The following is a 19755-nucleotide window of genomic DNA, read 5'->3' as shown; positions in this document are numbered from 1 at the left end:
CACATCACTATGTCTTGCAAAGATTAATTTATTTGATCTACTTAAATTCCGAATGTTAAGATATGTTCTTCATAAAATTTGTAGGTAATGATGTTGTGGTTATTCACAAATTTCAATCACCTAATTTGCACTAATTTATGAAAAGTTATGCCCAAAATACAGAGATATTATCATTTTCATCGATAATTAAAATACCGACATACAACATTTTAAGGGGTGTTACAAAATGGTTGAGCTTAAAAATTTGTCTATCTGGTAGAGTTAGGATGGGATCCACCCCACCTTGGAAAAAAAATATTTCTCTTGCGTAGGAAAATCGGAAAGGATCATTTTTTTTACCAGTGAGACTATGTGTACATTCTCATTTTTGTATAGCCTTTTGACAAGTGGAGGAAAGGGAATATACCTTTTAACCTGCGAGGCCCCCTTAGTGATCATAGCAAAAATCAACTTACGGATGTATATGAGAAAACCCGCAATGATGCCGGCGATTATGATCATTTTGACATCCCAATTAGTGTCTGATTTAGGAATGCCCGAATCCTATTTTTTACATACCCGAGCTAATCTTTGACCTCTATACTAAAACTATACTTCTTGATGGGCGCTCCGAGTGAGATCCAGACTAGCGTGGTACTAGTTGATGTAAGATGTTCCATAAGAGAAGGTGATATGCCTCCAAATTCTCTTCCCCTATTCTGCTTCCAACTCTCTATCATATGGGCTAATTGCCAAATAAATTACATTAATTTCTCTAGTGTTTAACACAATGACCCTGTGACGACCTGAGACTATCCCCTAGTTGCGAAATGGTGCTTAGATCTAAAAGTGACCCCAAGCTAACCTTATGGTCTTTCATGACTCTAACATATCCAAAACAACAATTGAAAATAAGTAAATGAGGAAAATCAACTGGAATAGGTCTATTAAACAAAATTGAAATAGAAAACATATTTGATTTAAAGATATGTTGAATCAAACTAACTGTCTAAAGGCCTCTACTAATATGAGTTTCTAGGACAAGCCTCTAGCTAGCTCCGGATGGTAAGAGCTCACTAAATCTCCCAATCCAAGTTTCTCTGTATGAAATACAAATCAACAATGGTAAGCCTTACTATGATCTGCAGGGTGCAAAAGTCATAGGTCAACTGAGCTCCACAAATAATAAACAACGTAAATATAAGGTAAGTACAACACAAGTAACTACACAAGAGCTATAATAAGAAAGAAGAAGAAGTAAGAGTGAAGAAGTAGGATCCAAGGAGAAAGGATGTTGAGTCAAAGAACTAACCTAAAGACCCAGTCCCAGTAAGTCATAAATGACTTGGCGTTGCTAGCTCTAAACGCCGAAAAGATCAAAAAATGGAGGAAATGACCTGGAGGGGTCATTAAAATATATTGAATTGTTAAACACCGAAAGTCAAATTTTGATTTAATAAAGGTGTAGACTATATTTTGTTTTAGAACTCCCTTATTGTAGTCTCTAATCTTGAAATTTGACTAGCAATATTACAAGAAAGGTGTATACTCCTAAAATTAAAAAAATAAAATGTTGACCTTCTCCTTGCAACCCTAGAGAGATTTTGAAAGAAATAGCTCCTTATAGAAGCTAAAGAAATGTTATATTTAACGATGATAGATTAATAAATAAACTAAAAATAAAACAGAAAATGCATTTTCTTCTATTGATCATAATTATCAACATTATTTTTTCAGATTAGACTACTTAAGGATATTAATTTCTGCTTGTTAGTATGTATATATTATCATGTATAAAAATGATGATAATCAACTAAGTTTCTTGGAAAAAAGTTTTTTGTTTTCTTTATCAATAATTACATCAAGGTGGTGTAGAAAGTATAAAAAATTGGAGAAAAGAATTTATTTGATCAGGTCAATTAATTTTGTGGCAATTACATTTTTATTAGTCTTAAGTCAAAATTCCTAAAATATTAATATATTTTACACTTAAGAAATCTAAAAATAAAACATAAGAAAATTCTAAAAATTCATTTATTCTGTTGAAATCGTAAAAGAGTTATGTCAACAATTTCCTCTCTTTAAAGTTACATTGAGGTACAAATTGAAAGACTCATCTTTTAAGGCCATGCAAAAGTTTGATGCAATGAAATTTTTGTGATGCCCTTAGAGGTTTTGGCCATCACTATGTACATTATAATATATCAACAATTTTATCAGCATCACCGACATACTTCGATAACCTTAGGGTATTTGTAAATCTATGTTCTAATATTAAATTTTAAGTATTATTAGTTTTGTAGTTCAAATTTTACTTATTTATAAATTATCATCTCCCCCACCTTAATTTTTGGTTTCTTAATCTGAATATTTGTGTCTTCCAATGTAGAAGTAAGCATAAAATTCTATTTCTAATGCAATGGATAAATTGATTTTGTCCAATAAACTTCAAACATGGGACGAATTTCTCGACTTCATCAAGGGAGAAAAAATTTAGATAAATAAAAAGAAAAGTATAAACAGATAAATTATTAATTTTTAGTTTTAGGAGTGCAAACATCACTTCTATACAAGTACGTTGAAACAGAACATACAAAAGCCAAAAAGTAATAAATATTGCATTATTACCATATTTTAAAAAGATATGTTAATATTAAATAAGTCTTCTTGATAATATTTTTTGATTCTTTGATTCAATTTTAATTTTAGATGCATTACTAGTTTACACTAGAAAGTTTAAAAATAAAAATTTCAGTATGAAGTAAACATTAAAACAATTGTCCATAGATTTAGTAAGTGAATGAAACAACAAAGTTTGAAACAGATAATAAAACACGACAGAAGGACACTCAAATGAGGACAAAGGAAAAGTGATACATATTGTTCTATGACACAATATAGAAATTAAAAATATTAAAAGACGTAAACAATTCGATGGATAACATGGACATAGAAAACAATAGTAATTGACAAGACACACATTGGTCCTTAGAAGTTATGGTGTGATTTGGATCTTGTACATTAACATTTTTTAAAAAATGGGTCATCCAGTAAAGTCATGACGTCATCATTCCAATTTAGTAACCCAGATAATGTAGGACTAGGTGACAAGGCATCGGAGTTATTCAGATTGTTATTCATTGACGTTGATACATCAATTGAAGGGATATCCTCTATAGGGTTATTCATTGACATTGTTACACCAATTGGAGGGATATCTGTTGAAGGTTCCATTTGTTGTGTCATCGGAGGAAACACTGAAGAATACATTGGAGAAGCCATCATTGGTGAAGGCATCGGAGAATCCACTATTCTTGATGGCGTTAGGTGAGCCATTCCATAATTTTCTGTAATAGCCATTTGTTGAGGCATTCGAGATAATAATATTGGACCCACCGGAGGAAACATTTGTGCAAACAATAGAGGAGAAGGATCCCTTGGCCCTCCAGAGTTGGTCATACCAGTTACCATTGATTCAACAATGGGTTGAGAGGCATTCGATGTAGAACCCTCTCCATCAACATTTTTCCTCATTAATTCCCGAACCTCTTTGAGGTTTTGCTTGATCACGCGACTCAGGTCATTCTGATCGTAAGGGTGCATGTCAGCAGAAACCTTTTTTCCACTTAACACCTCATACATCTCATTTGTCATTTTCTTGACTCTATTTTCCTTTCTAATTTTGTGTAGTTGTTCCTCTAACTTTTTGATCCTTTGCTCGGTGAACTCTTCTATTGTCACCATATTTTTGGATTTCTCCAACGTCGGCAACTCCTTAAACTTTATAAAAGTGGTGCGTGCAGCGTCATTATTTGGAAATATGTATGGTTCATTTCTATAAGGACCATAGACGACAGCAGCCACTTCAACATCACAAAGTGTTTTGAGCTCTTCACACTTTTTGAAGAGACCTTTTTGTCTCTTCTGGTATGAGACTTTTCTTTTACTCTCATCTTCAATGAAAGTGAAGTTACCTTTGTTTCTTGGCATGATTAAAGGGCAGGATAAATGTGTTTGTTTGGATATGTGGTACCTAATAGCTTTGTTGTTGTAGTAGTTGTTGTGCTCTTTCTTGCCTAGGATTAACTCCTATTTATATAAAAATATTTGTATTCTCTAAATTTTTGAATAGTTTGAATTTGACATATTTTTCTTGATAGGAAGAACTATTTTGGAAAAACACTAACTGAGGGGATCTTAGACATACATCTAGATAAAATCAACTTGAAATATATGTATTTTATGGTTCCAGTCTTATGTTGACCAACTTATTAGGAAAAATATTAATGATGTTTGATCTATGTAGTCTCCACAAAATATGGTCATAATTTACTCATTTTCTTCATCAAGTTTTTTTTTTGAAAAGTATATTTTAATTGAAGGATGAACAAAAGTAAATATTGAAACAAGGTCATTTTAAATATTGGCTAGGAATTTTGAAATATCAATTTTGAGAATATCTGAATATGAGCAAAAATAATCAATTTTTTAAAAACACAAATACTTTTTAAGTATCAAACGGCGATTTATGAATGATTGTAGATGTTATAATGTCTGTAGAAGCACATTATTATTTTTATTAATTTTTGATAAACCATATTTAGTAAAATATTTATGTTGCTTTCAAATATATTTGAAACTCAATCTTGCTTAAATATTTTTGTTAATGTCTGATACTCACCTTCCTGTCACTCGATTCACATTATAATATTTCTAAATTAGTTTTGAGATAAATAAATCTGAAATATTTTCACACATAAAATGATGTGTTTACAATAGTGTGAAATTTAAAAGAAAATTTTTGTTCATTTTAAGAAAAATACTCAAGATGAAGGGCGATTAGTTTCAAATGTCTTACAATTTTTTTTTCAAATGAAGATGTAAATTTATTACTCACATGAATTTTTTTCCTTTTATGGTAAATAAGAAAACTTTTAATAATATTAAGATTGATATATAAGTTTCTTTGATCCTTTCTAGCTAATGTCAATCTGTTTAAACCAGAGAGGAAGAAAGAACGAGAAATTTATTAAGTTATGTCATTATTTGTTTAACCCGTTTAAATGTAATGACCTATCCTGTCGTTATTAAAAATATCAGCAATAAAATGCTTGAGCTTAAAAATTTGTCTATCTGGTAGAGTTAGGCTGGGATCCGCCCCACCTTGGGAAAAAAATATTTCTCTTGCTTAGGAAAATCGGGAAGGATCATTTTTTTTACCAGTGAGACTATGTGGACATTCTCATTTTGGTATAGCTTTTTGACAAGCAGAGGAAAGGGAATATACCTTTTAACCTGCGAGACCCTCTTAGTGATCATAGCAAAAATCAACTTGCCGATGTATATGAGAAAACCCGCAATGATGCCGGCGATTATGATCATTTTTGACATCCACGTGATACAGTCACTCATTCATTTAAGCATATTCTCTTAGCAGAAACTCAATTAAAGAAATCCTTCTCATAACATAAGGGGCCGAAGGCCAAACATTTACAATCAAAGAAGATAATCAAAATAGGACTCCTCAAAATGACCGCTCGACCTCCCACACTCCAGTCTATGAAGCCTCTATTCAAGTCTAAAAGGTGCCAATGACAAGCCCATGGCTACCGATAATCTAAATAAGGAAAAGACAATCAAAAACTGTACAAGAAGGCCCAATATCCTCCGGGAACTAGGAGGACTCACCGACTGGCTGGGAGTGTACGTGGATCTTCAACGGAGCGCCGGTTGATGATCTCTAGTACCTGTCTCTGCATCATGAAATGATGCAGGCCAAATGGCATCAGTACATGGAATGTACGAGTATGTAAAATGGTCGAATACAACGAACATCAATGAAGAATCAATCAACTCGGGAACTCGACTCAAAAGGGATGACAACTCAATAAAATGTCCTAAGTCTAAACAAGGATATGATTTAGACTGGACCAATCATATACAATTCAACTCAATCTAACTTAGAGTGCTATCAAAACTTATTTGGGAGTTACTCTTAACCGACAACCCATACTTATGAGACAGTGAAGGTACAACGAAACGACGTCGTTGCCACGCCCGTTCACACCTTGCCAGGGCATGAACGACGAACACTCATGGATCCAATCCAACCAGGTCCTATAATGTCAAGACAAAAGCTCTCGGGGAAGCATCTGACTTTAACGGTTCAATCCCCCCTACGTTTGGCAACACAGGTATTGGGTTCGAGTATGGACTATACTCTTGCCCAATTCGGTGCTCGATACTCCTCCCGAGACTCAATGCTCATAAAACTCCATCGATTCAACTCAATCAACTCATATCAACAAGTCTCATTACAACCTTGCCAACTCATCAACTCTATCACAATCAAACCTCAATCTCAATGCTCAATCTCAATCATATCTTCAAGTAAGTTTTAAATGCACATATATATACCTCATCTAGATATAAAATCAATCATTACCTCCATCCATTTGAGAAAAATCTTTGTGACTCATCACATCTTCAAGACTTCAAATTGACATTCTTATAATAGGCAATATTTTTAAGGGATAACATCCTTTATCAACTCTACGTAATTAAAAAGACCAACAAGACGTATTTAACAACTCGTTTCTTCATCATCTCATACTCACATAAGGGCTCATTTTAGGAACCTCTTAGCTCAACAACATTGGCACATAAATAATTAAATAAAATGGAAACAAACTCATTCGAACATGTACCATACCAAGAAACTCCATTTTCATGAATATCTAACCTCAAAACAAGAATAGGGCACATGGGTGGACTCAACCCATGTTTTGGATAGCCTTACATACCTTAGTAAAGATTTGAATAAAACCTTGTGGTTGGGTCTTCAATGGAGGACTCTAATCTTGAAGCTCCTTGGACTCCTTTTTGGTTAGAAGTGGAGAAAAAAGAGAAGAGAGAGAAGCTAGGGCTTTTAGAGAGAAGGAGGGCTGGAAATTTTGGTCCCAAAATGACCAAGGGCAATATATATATAACTTGGGTAAGTTCCCAAATTACCCCTCCTCAAAGTTCTGAAAATAGGCTAAAACGCCCTTGGCGTGATAGTGGCGCGTCGCGCCCTTACAGCGCCAAGGCCAATTACGCCTAAAACCTACACAACTTTTAGTGGCGCGTCGCGCCAGGGACCAAACTACCGAGGCATGTTTCTGGCGCGATAGTGGCGCGTCGCACCCTTACAGCGCCAAGCCTATTGTTCTAAATTCTGGGAATTTGGCCTGAAAAACCCTGCACAACTTTTAGTGGCGCGTCGCGCCAGGGACCAAACTACTGAGGCATGTTTCTGGCGCGATAGTGGTGCGTCGCGCCCTTATAGAGCCAAGGCCATTTCCCCAGCAGTTGTAACCCAGGCCAAAATGAAACCCCTGTCGTGCTAATTCGTCTTCAGATCGTCATATCTTTTGACCCCGAACTCCAAAATTTACGTTCTTGGTGGCGTTGGAAAGAAGACTCGACGACCTTTAATTTGATAGGTCATGGGCCACCCGGATTGATGTCTTTTAAAAGATAGAGTCGTTAAAAGTCGACCCTTACATGAACTCGTCCTAAACTTAGCCACGACGGATATTTTGGACTTAGCTCGGTCCTAGGGGTCCTCAATGACCCCACATCACCTCCAGCGCTCTTAAATTCCTCAGGGACTCATCTTGACTCAAGCACATACTTCGAAATAAATACGATACAAAGAAGGCCCGAATTTTAGGAAAACTTTTGAGGGGTGTTACATTATCTCCCCCTTGGGATCATTCGTCCTCGAATGACGAGCAACCAAGAATGGACTCGGGGTACAAATCACAATCAAAACTCAGTCTTTCAATCAATCAAATTCTCAATCAAATATCAATCAAAACTCAAAAAGGTACAAATGAATTCGAGTCAAGGAAATGGTCATTACCTTCAATATTCTCCTCGGTAGGCACGAATAGATGTGGATATTTAGATTTCATGGCCTCCTCCGCTTCCCATGTGGCTTTCTCAAAAAGTTGGTTCCTCCACAGAACTTTGACTGAGGCGACTTCCTTGTTTCTCAATTTGCGAACCTGGCGATCAAGAATTTGGACTGGGACCTCTTCATAAGATAAGCTATCCTTGATTCCAACGCTGTCAATGGGGACTACCAATGAGGGGTCGCCCAAGCACTTTTTCAACATCAAAACGTGTAATACCGGATGAATAGAAGCTAGCTTTGAGGGTAAGTCCAACTCATAAGCAACACTCCCGATCCATCTCAAAATTTGGTACGGACCAATATATCGAGGACTAAGTTTCCCCTTCTTTCCAAACCTCATGACGCCCTTCATGGGTGACACTTTCAAATACACCCAATCATCCACCTCAAACTCTAAGTCTCTTCTCCTCACATCAGTGTAATATTTTTGGCGACTTTGGGTTGTCCTTAGCCTCTCTCGGATAACTCGTACCTTCTCTATGGCTTGATGAACGAAATCAGGCCCAATCAACTCGGCTTCCCCAACTTCAAACCACCCAATGGGCGATCTACACCTCCTCCCATACAAGGCTTCATAAGGAGCCATTTGAATGCTTGCATGATAGCTATTGTTATATGCAAATTCTATGAGAGGCAAGTGATCATCCCAATTTCCCTTGAAGTCAAGAACACACGCCCTCAACATATCCTCCAATGTCTGAATTGTGCACTCTACTTGGACATCTGTCTGGGGATGGAATGTTGTACTCAAGTTCACCCTCGAACCTAATCCCTTCTGAAAGGATCTCCAAAATTGGGAAGTGAATTGAGCTCCTCTGTCTGAGATAATAGACAAAGGGACCCCATGCAATCTGACGATCTCCTGTATATATAACTTTGCATACTCTTCTGTGGTGTCAGTAGTCTTAACCGCTAAGAAGTGAGTTGATTTCGTCATTCTATCCACAATCACCCAAATGGAATCATATTACTTTCGGGACTTCGACAAGCCTGTAAGAAAGTCCATGTTGATCATCTCCCACTTCAATTCTGGAATTTCTATGTTTTGGGATAGACCACATGGTCTTTGATGCTCAACCTTCACTTGTTGACAATTCGGGCATTTGGAAATGAATTCCCCAATATCCCTCTTTATCCCGCTCCACCAATAGATCTCCCTCAAGTCATGGTACATTTTTGTGGACCCCGGATAAATAGAGTATCTAGAACTATGCGTTTCGGCCATAATCCTCTCTTGAACATCATCAACATCTGGCACATATAATCTATTTTGGTACCGCAATACACCATCTCCCCCTTGGGTAAAGACCATTACCTCTTGTTTGTGAACGACTCCCTTTAATTGGAGAAGGACGGGATCTTGGTCTTGCTTCTCCTTCACCTCTGCCACAAGTGAGGATGTATACCCATCCTGAACTGTAACTCTGCCTTCATTGTTCTCTTCCAGATGAACTCCCAATCGGGCTAATCTGTGTACCTCCTTCTCCAATTCTCTCCTTCCTTCCTCCATGTGGCTAGTGCCACCCATAGACAACCTGCTAAGAGCATCAGCAACAACATTAGCTTTACCTGGATGGTAGAGGATGCTCATATCATAGTCCTTGAGTAGCTCAAGTCATCTCCTTTGCCTCAGGTTGAGTTCCTTCTGGCTAAAGACGTATTGCAAGCTCTTGTGATCGGTGAATACATCGATATGCACTCCATACAGGTAGTGGCGCCAGATTTTAAGTGCAAACACCACAGCTGCCAGCTCAAGGTCATGAGTTGGGTAATTCCTCTCATGAAGCTTAAGCTGTCTTGAAGCATAGGCTATCACCTTACCCCTATGCATCAACACACAACTCAAACCAATTCTGGATGCATCACAATAGATCACAAAACCCTTTGTTCCATCGGGCAAGGTTAGAACAAGAGCAGTGGTTAGCTTGGTTTTCAATTTCTGGAAACTCTCCTCACAAGCATCTGACCATTGGAACTTAGCCTTCTTTTGAGTTAGCTTAGTCAATGGTGATGATATGGATGAGAATCCCTCTACAAACCTTCGATAATAGCCAGCTAAACCCAAAAAGCTCTTTATCTCTGTCGGGGATGTGGGTCTGGGCCAATTCTTCACAGCCTCAATCTTTTGGGCGTCAACCTGAATACCATCTCCAGATACAATGTGGCCTAAGAAGGCCACTGATGCAAGCCAAAATTCACATTTAGAGAACTTTGCATACAATACCTGGTCCCTCAAAGTTTGCAAGATGACTCTAAGATGATGGGCGTGCTCCTCCTCATTCTTGGAGTAAACCAGAATATCATCTATGAATACAATCACAAACATATCAAGATATGGCTTGAATACTCGGTTTATGAGATCCATAAAAGCGGCGGGGGCATTAGTCAACCCAAAGGACATGACCAAAAATTCAAAGTGGCCATAACGAGTCCGGAAAGTAGTCTTCGGAACATCGCATTCTCTCACCTTCAACTGGTGGTAGCTGGATCTTAAGTCTATCTTCGAGAAACAAGTGGCACCTTGAAGTTGATCGAATAAGTCATCTATTCTGGGGAGAGGGTATTTGTTCTTTACGGTGACCTTATTCAACTGCCTGTAGTCGATACACATTCTAAGGGACCCATCCTTCTTTCGCACAAATAGGACCGGAGCACCCCATGGTGAGACACTCGGCCTAATAAATCCCTTATCTAATAAGTCCTTCAGCTGCTCCTTCAACTCCTTCAACTCCATCGGAGCCATTCTATATGGAGGAATAGAGATAGGCTGGGTATCAGGAAGAACATCAATCCCGAAGTCGATCTCCCTATCAGGAGGGACTCTAGGCAGATCTTCAGGAAAGACATCCGGAAACTCGTTGACAATCGGGACCGACTCAAGGGATGGAGACTCAATGCTGTCATCTTTCACTCGGACAAGGTGGTAAATACACCCTTTTGAGATTAGCTTCCTGGCCCTAAGGTATGAAATAAACTTACCCTTAGGCACAACAGGACTACCCTTCCACTCTATGACAGCCTCATTCGGGAATTTGAATGTGACAATCTGAGTTCTACAATTAATAGAGGCATAACAGACATAAAGCTAGTCCATGCCAAGGATCACGTCGAAATCAACCATGTCTAACTCAACCAAGTTAGCCAAGGTGTCCCTGTGATGAATTGACACGGTGCAATCTCTATAGACTCTCTCAGTTAGGACAGAATCACCGACAGGAGTGGCCACACTAAAAGGCTCAAGAAGACGTTCAAGAATTTTATTGAATTTGCTAGCCACATAAGGAGTCACAAAAGATAAGGTGGCATCTGTATCCATCAATACATAACAATCAAGAGAAGAGACTCAAATCATACCCGTCACGACGTTTGGAGAGCTCTCCTAATCTTGGCGACTACCTATGGCATATAGGCGGTTTGTACCTCCACTCGTACTTGGAGTAGTGCCCCTATGATTACCTCTAGCTGGTGGTACGGTGGTAGAGGACTGGGCCCTATTCCCCCATGTTGGACACTCCCTCAGAAGATGGCCCATTTGGCCGCATTTATAGCAACCGACCCTTCCCGCTCTACATTCTCCCAAGTGGAGCCTACCACACTTACTGCATGGTGGCTTTCCCTTCGAACCTTGACTTACACTGGCCGGGGATTGAGAAATCTGGGGTCTGAAATTCTGGAGACTTCATCCCTGCCGATCATACCTGTCCTGCGGCATCGGTGCGCTGGCGGTAGATGAGGCATAGATGGAAGGCCTCTTCTGGAAGAAGGACCCATTGCCCCTGCTTTGCCTCTGCTCATTCTCATACCCAGCTGATCTTGCCTTTTTGCTCAGGTGCTCTTCTCTGTCTTTTGTTTTCTCCTCCTCTACCTGTTGAGCATACACCATTAATCTGGAAAGATCCATATCCGAGATTAACAATGTTGCCTTGCACTCTTTCTTCACATGCCTCCCTAATCCGGAGACGAATTTCCTCATCTTTGACCTCACATCAGGAATCATCTCTGGAGCATACCTGGATAACTGGATAAACTTTAGGCCATACTCCTTAACCGACACACCTTCTTGTTTCAGATTAACAAATTCCTCCACCTTCGCTTCCCTCAATTCCCGAGGAAAGAAGTGGTCAAGAAAAGCTCCCTCAAATTCATCCCACCTAGCAGGTTCAGCATCTTCACCCCTACCTTGTTCCCATTGGTTATACCAAATGTTTGCCACATCTTTGAGTTGATAAGACACCAACTCGACCCCTTTGATTTATGTAGCATGCATAGCTTTTAGAATCTTCCACATCTCATCAATAAAGTTTTGGGATCTTTATCGACCTTAGAACCCATGAATGCCGGTGGATTCATCCTCAGAAAGTCTCTAATTCTAGTGGCAGCAGATGGCTCCTTGGAACTAGAGCTGAGAGTTGGCGAACTCTGGTTACCACTTCAGGCCGCCATTAGTTGCGTGAGCATTGCAATTGCCCCTCGAAATTCAGCCTCTGATGTGGGTGCGGGTGGGGTAGATGACACTTGCGGTGCCTCCGTATATCTCGTGGGTCGACCTCTAGCCCTTGCTGGGCGTGCCTCTGACTGTGGCATCCCTGCATTATCAACATTCCTCTGGCTAGCGGTACGTTTAGGAGGCATTATCTATAACGTATAAACGCACGAATTAGAAAGAAAGTTTCATGGAGTTTAACTCCATCGCACGAATTCAGAGTATGAAAGAAGTGAAATAATTCCTAATGTCCTATAGCCTCCTGCTTATAAGTGTGGTGCACAACACATCCATAATCAAGACTCTACAAGACACGGCTTCATAGACTCCCTAGGACACTTGAACTCTAGGCTCTGATACCATATTTGTCACGCCCCGGGAGGGTACCCTAGATGTAACTGGCACCCAAAGGCCATTTTAGACCTCCGAGCAAACCACGTGATACAGTCACTCATTCATTTAAGCATATTCTCTTAGCAGAAACTCAATTAAAGAAATCCTTCTCATAACATAAGGGGCCGAAGGCCAAACATTTACAATCAAAGAAGATAATCAAAATAGGACTCCTCAAAATGACCGCTCGACCTCCCACACTCCAGTCTATGAAGCCTCTATTCAAGTCTAAAAGGTGCCAATGACAAGCCCATGGCTACCGATAATCTAAATAAGGAAAAGACAATCAAAAACTGTACAAGAAGGCCCAATATCCTCCGGGAACTAGGAGGACTCACCGACTGGCTGGGAGTGTACGTGGATCTTCAACGGAGCGCCGGTTGATGATCTCTAGTACCTGTCTCTGCATCATGAAATGATGCAGGCCAAATGGCATCAGTACATGGAATGTACGAGTATGTAAAATGGTCAAATACAACGAACATCAATGAAGAATCAATCAACTCGGGAACTCGACTCAAAAGGGATGACAACTCAATAAAATGTCCTAAGTCTAAACAAGGATATGATTTAGACTGGACCAATCATATACAATTCAACTCAATCTAACTTAGAGTGCTATCAAAACTTATTTGGGAGTTACTCTTAACCGACAACCCATACTTATGAGACAGTGAAGGTACAACGAAACGACGTCGTTGCCACGCCCGTTCACACCTTGCCAGGGCATGAACGACGAACACTCATGGATCCAATCCAACCAGGTCCTATAATGTCAAGACAAAAGCTCTCGGGGAAGCATCCGACTTTAACGGTTCAATCCCCCCTACGTTTGGCAACACAGGTATTGGGTTCGAGTATGGACTATACTCTTGCCCAATTCGGTGCTCGATACTCCTCCCGAGACTCAATGCTCATAAAACTCCATCGATTCAACTCAATCAACTCATATCAACAAGTCTCATTACAACCTTGCCAACTCATCAACTCTATCACAATCAAACCTCAATCTCAATGCTCAATCTCAATCATATCTTCAAGTAAGTTTTAAATGCACATATATATACCTCATCTAGATATAAAATCAATCATTACCTCCATCCATTTGAGAAAAATCTTTGTGACTCATCATATCTTCAAGACTTCAAATCGACATTCTTATAATAGGCAATATTTTTAAGGGATAACATCCTTTATCAACTCTACGTAATTAAGAAGACCAACAAGACATATTTAACAACTCGTTTCTTCATCATCTCATACTCACATAAGGGCTCATTTTAGGAACCTCTTAGCTCAACAACATTGGCACATAAATAATTAAATAAAATGGAAACAAACTCATTCGAACATGTACCATACCAAGAAACTCCATTTTCATGAATATCTAACCTCAAAACAAGAATAGGGCACATGGGTGGACTCAACCTATATTTTGGATAGCCTTACATACCTTAGTGAAGATTTGAATAAAACCTTGTGGTTGGGTCTTCAATGGAGGACTCTAATCTTGAAGCTCCTTGGACTCCTTTTTGGTTAGAAGTGGAGAAAAAAGAGAAGAGAGAGAAGCTAGGGCTTTTAGAGAGAGGGAGGGCTGGAAATTTTGGTCCCAAAATGACCAAGGGCAATATATATATAACTTGGGTAAGTTCCCAAATTACCCCTCCTCAAAGTTCTGAAAATAGGCTAAAACGCCCTTGGCGCGATAGTGGCGCATCGCGCCCTTACAGCGCCAAGGCCAATTACGCCTAAAACCTGCACAACTTTTAGTAGCGCGTCGCGCCAGGGACCAAACTACTGAGGCATGTTTCTGGCGTGATAGTGGCGCGTCGCGCCCTTACAGCGCCAAGCCTACTGTTCTAAATTCTGGGAATTTAGCCTGAAAAACCCTGCACAACTTTTAGTGGCGCATCGCGCCAGGAACCAAACTACTGAGGCATGTTTCTGGCGCGATAGTGGCGCGTCGCGCCCTTACAGCGCCAAGGCCATTTCCCCAGCAGTTGTAACCCAGGCCAAAATGAAACCCCTGTCGTGCTAATTCGTCTTCAGATCGTCATATCTTTTGACCCCGTACTCCAAATTTTACATTCTTGGTGGCGTTGGAAAGAAGACTCGACGACCTTTAATTTGATAGGTCGTGGGCCACCCAGATTGACGTCTTTTAAAAGATAGGGTCGTTAAAAGTCGACCCTTACATGAACTCGTCCTAAACTTAGCCACGACAGATCTTTTGTACTTAGCTCGGTCCTAGGGGTCCTCAATGACCCCACATCACCTCCAGCGCTCTTAAATTCCTCAGGGACTCATCTTGACTTAAGCACATACTTCGAAATAAATACGATGGGCCCCACACGTATACAAAGAAGGCCCGAATCTTAGGAAAAATTTTGAGGGGTATTACATGCATACAAGGTCTGGAGTGATCTGAAAGAGAGATTTGACAAAATTAATGGTGCACATGTGTTTCAACTGCACAAGGAAATTCATAGTTTCACTCAAGGAACTATGACTATTACAGAATACTACACACATCTGAGAGGGCTGTGGAATGAGTTTGATTCTATTATGCCATGCCCAGGGTGTTTGTGTGCTGAATCTAAGAGGTTCCAAGAACACTTTGAATACCAGAGACTGCTTGAGTTTCTTATGGGACTGAATGAGTCCTATTCAGCTGCTAGAGGTCAGATATTGATGCAAAATCCAATTCCCAACCTAAACAAAGCTTACTCTGTAATAGTAGATCATGAAAGCCAAAAAAACCTAGCAAGTTTATGTCATGAAAGTGTTACCTCTAAAATGGTTGAAAGTACTGCTCTATTCAGTAAAAATAGGGGAAATGGTCCTAATCAGGGTGGAGGTGGCAACTTTGGCCATCAACCAGGAGGTAATGGCAACCCAGGAAGAGGGCACTATGACAACCAATACAAGCCACAAAAATTCCAGAAGTCAACTATTGTGTGTGAGGTCTGTGGCTACAGGGGACACTCTAAGGAACAATGTTTTAAAGTGAAAGGTTATCCAGCTGGATGGAAGTCAAAGAAGAAGAGGGAACGGTTCAATTCAAATTCATATGCTAATCAAGCTGAGGTTACTCAATGTAGAGATCCAAATTCCACAGGTGACACACCTTCACCTACAGCCTTCTTCACACAGGATCAGTACAATCAGATTTTGCAGATGTTGGCCAGAGGAGGTGAAAATGGAGGAGAACACTCAGCTAAAGCAGCTACAGCAGGTAGTGCTCTATCTGCTTTAGTCTCAAAATATATAGATAAAAGATGGATAGTTGATACTGGAGCAACAAACCATATGACTACTAAGACTGAACTTCTAAATGACTTTCTCACTATATCACCATCTGAAAGGAGACAAGTAATGTTGCCCACTGGAAATGTTGTGTCAGTCTCACATGTTGGTAGTACAAACATTCTTGGGAATCAATCCATTGGAAATGTTCTGTTTGTACCTGACTTCAAGTGTAATCTTCTTTTTGTATCACAGCTCACCAAAGAACTCAAATGTATGGCAGCTTTCTTCCCTGACTTTTGTATTTTCCAGGATCTCTTCAGTGGTCAGGTCAAGGGGATTGGTAAAGAGGATCAAGGGATTTATATTCTGAAGGAAGGTGCTCTAAATACAGAAGTCAATGGTTGTTCAACTCAGTTTCAAGGTGTAGCTCCTACAAACTCCACAAGTAGCAGTGTCATCCCAGCTAGCAGACCTGCCACAACTACTCTATGGCATCTAAGACTAGGCCATGTACCTATAGATATAATAAAGAAATCATCCAGTATTGAGATACTAGACATTGAACATTCTACTTGTATAGTTTGCCCACTTGCTAAGCAAACTAAACTTCTTTTCCCTATAAGCTCTCATGTGTTAAATGTTGTGTTTGAACTTGTTCATTGTGACATTTGGGGTCCCTACAGGGTACCCACTCATGATGGAAAGAAATACTTTGTGACTGTAGTTGATGATTACTCCAGGTTTACTTGGATTTTTCTTATAGCCTCTAAATTTGACACAATTGTGGTGTTAAGAAATTTTTTCACACAGGTTCACAACTTATTCTCTACAAATGTGAAGACTCTGAGAACTAATAATGGTTGTGAGTTTCTCAGTGCTGCATTTCAGAATATGCTGTCTACACTTGGCATTCTTTATCAAACCACATGTGTTTATACTCCTCAACAAAATAGTGTTGCTGAGAGGAAGCATAGAACTATCATGGAGATGGCCAGGGCACTCAGGTTCCAATCCTATGTCCCTCTAAAATTCTGGGGTGAGTCTGTCACTACTGCAGTCTATCTCCTTAACAGAATCCCCTCAAAACTCCTTCAGTTCAAAACTCCTTTTGAAATGCTTCATTTACATCCTCCTTCCTTAGCTCACATTAAAGTCCTTGGTTGCCTTTGCTATGCCACAGTCCCACATATCCATGACAAATTCTCTCCTAGAGCCATACCAGTTGTCCTTATGGGATACTCCTCATAAAAAAAGGGGTACCTCCTGTATGATCTTCACTCCAAATCCTTCTTTGTAAATAGACATGCAGTGTTCAAAGAAGATATTTTCCCTTTCAAGGATGTCCAAGACTCCTCTAATCCTTTATTCCCAGTCCTCACACTTCTAGACATCTCTTATCCCTCTCCACAGCCACACTCAGAGTCCATCCAACCACCTTTACCTCCTGCATCACCTCCTGAGTTACCATCTCAGCCTCCTTCCCCTCCTATCCCACCCAGAAAATCCTCCAGACCAGTAAGCCACCATCTTGGCTTCAAGACTTTATCACCACCTCTACAGGTAACTCTTGTTCCTATCCTATTGTATCACACATATCCTACTCTCATGTCTCTCCTTCTTACAACTCTTGTCTAGCTTCTTACTTAGCCATCACTGAACCTACATCCTATAAAACTACCTCTCTTGATCCTCAATGGGTTCAGGCAATACAACAACAACAACAACAACAACCCAGTGAAATCCCACAACATGGAGTCTAGGGAGGGTAGAATGTACGCAGACCTTACTCCTACCAAGGTAGGACGGCTATTTCCTGGAGACCCTCATCTTAGTAAAAGCATAAATGCATAAATGCATAAAAAAATGTTAGATAAGAATAGAAAATTAAAAGTTTATGAGAAAAACAACAAACAAATAACGAATAGATAACAAATAAATACAAATAACAAATAACGAATAAATAAATAATGAAAGCGTCACAGATAAAATAGAGTAATCAAAGCATAAAAAGTAATAAATACTAACAGAAATAACAGAAATCAGAAGTCAAAGCGCAAGAGATCGTAATGCACTACTATGCCTATGAATAGAGAAGAATAACGAGACAATGAACTAGCCTTCTACCCTAATGTGGGTCCTCCACACCCTCCTATCTAAGGTCATGTCCTACGTAAGCTGTAATTGCGCCATGTCCTATCTAATCACCTCTCCCCAATACTTCTTCGGCCTACCCCTACCTCTTCTGTAACCATCCATGACTAGCCTCTCACACCTCCGTACTGGGGCATCTGTGTCTCTCCTCTTCACATGTCCATACCATCTCAGACACATTTCCCGCATCTTGTCTTCCACCGAGGCCACTCCTACCTTGTCCCGAATAGCCTCATTTCTAACTCTGTCGCTCCTGCTGTGCCCACACATCCATCTCAGCATTCTCATCTCAGCAACTTTCATCTTTTGAATGTGAGAAGTCTTAACTGGCCAACACTCAGCCCCATACAGCATAGCGGGTCTAACCACCACTTTGTAGAACTTGCCCTTAAGTTTTAATGGCACATTATTGTCATATAGCACTCCGAAAGCGAGCCTCCATTTCATCCACCCTACCCCAATACGATGTGTGACATCATCATCAATTTCCCCGCTGCCTTGCATGATAAACCCAAGATACTTGCAACTATTTCTCTTTTGGATGGCTTGAGCACCAAGCCTAACTTCCACGCCAACCTCCTGAGGTGTCTCACTGAACTTGCACTCTAAGTACTCTGTCTTTATCCTACTCAACTTAAACCCTTTAGACTACAAGGTATGTCTCCAATCCTCCAGCTTAGCGTTAACTTCGCGGTGAGTCTCGTCGATCAGGACTATGTCATCCGTGAAAAGCATACACCATGGCACCGTACCTTGAATTCGTCGCGTCAATCCATCTGTCACCAAGGCAAATAAAAAAGGACTAAGCGCTGATCCTTGATGCAACCCCATCACCACTGGAAAGTGCTCTGAGTCCCCTTCTACTGTCCTTACCCTGGTTTTGGCTCCCTCGTACATGTCCTTGATCACCCTAATGTATGCCACAGGTACACCTTTAGCCTCCAAACATATACATAGTATTTCTCTTGGGACTTTATCATAAGCCTTTTCTAGGTCGATGAATACCATATGCAAGTCCCTCTTCCTCTCCCTATGTTGCTCCACCAGTCTCCTCATAAGATGGATGGTTTCTGTAGTTGAGCGTCCCGGCATAAATCCAAACTGGTTCTCTGAAATAGACACATCTCTCCTCACCCTCATCTCTACCACTCTTTCCCACAGTTTCATAGTATGGCTTAGTAGTTTAATGTCTCTATAGTTGTTGCAACTCTAGATATCCCCTTTGTTTTTGTATAGAGGGATCATTACGCTCGACCTCCATTCTTCGGGCATCGTTGCCATTTTAAAGATGATATTAAATAACCTAGTCAACCACTCCAAACCTACCAAGCTCGTGCTCTTCCAAAATTCCCCAGGAATCTCGTCAGGTCCGGTTGCTCTTTCCCAGCGCATCCTACGAACGACACTCTTAACCTCTTCAATATTAATACTCCTGCAATACCCAAAATCGCGACGCCTCCCTGTATGTTCTAAATCTCCCAACACAAAGTCTCTGTCCCCTTCCTCATTCAAGAGTTTATGGAAATAGGACTGCCATCTC

The 19755-nt window shown here is 40.1% G+C and overlaps 1 protein-coding gene across 1 annotated transcript; it reads right to left on the bottom strand.

Moving 5' to 3' along the window:
- Positions 1 to 3000: 3000 nt before the first annotated feature.
- LOC129872519 (agamous-like MADS-box protein AGL80) lies at positions 3001 to 3969 on the bottom strand. The gene has a single exon (XM_055947488.1). It carries the CDS (start codon positions 3967 to 3969, stop codon positions 3001 to 3003), a length of 969 nt encoding a protein of 322 aa, XP_055803463.1.
- Positions 3970 to 19755: the final 15786 nt, after the last annotated feature.

The sequence above is a fragment of the Solanum dulcamara genome, chromosome 2 (genome assembly GCF_947179165.1).
Source record: "Solanum dulcamara chromosome 2, daSolDulc1.2, whole genome shotgun sequence".
Lineage (NCBI taxonomy): Eukaryota > Viridiplantae > Streptophyta > Magnoliopsida > Solanales > Solanaceae > Solanum > Solanum dulcamara.
This window is presented reverse-complemented; position numbering and strand designations above follow the sequence as displayed.

Excerpts from the sequence above, each read along its gene's own strand:
- LOC129872519 (XM_055947488.1), bottom strand. The coding sequence starts at position 3,969 with ATGCCAAGAAACAAAGGTAACTTCACTTTCATTGAAGATGAGAGTAAA.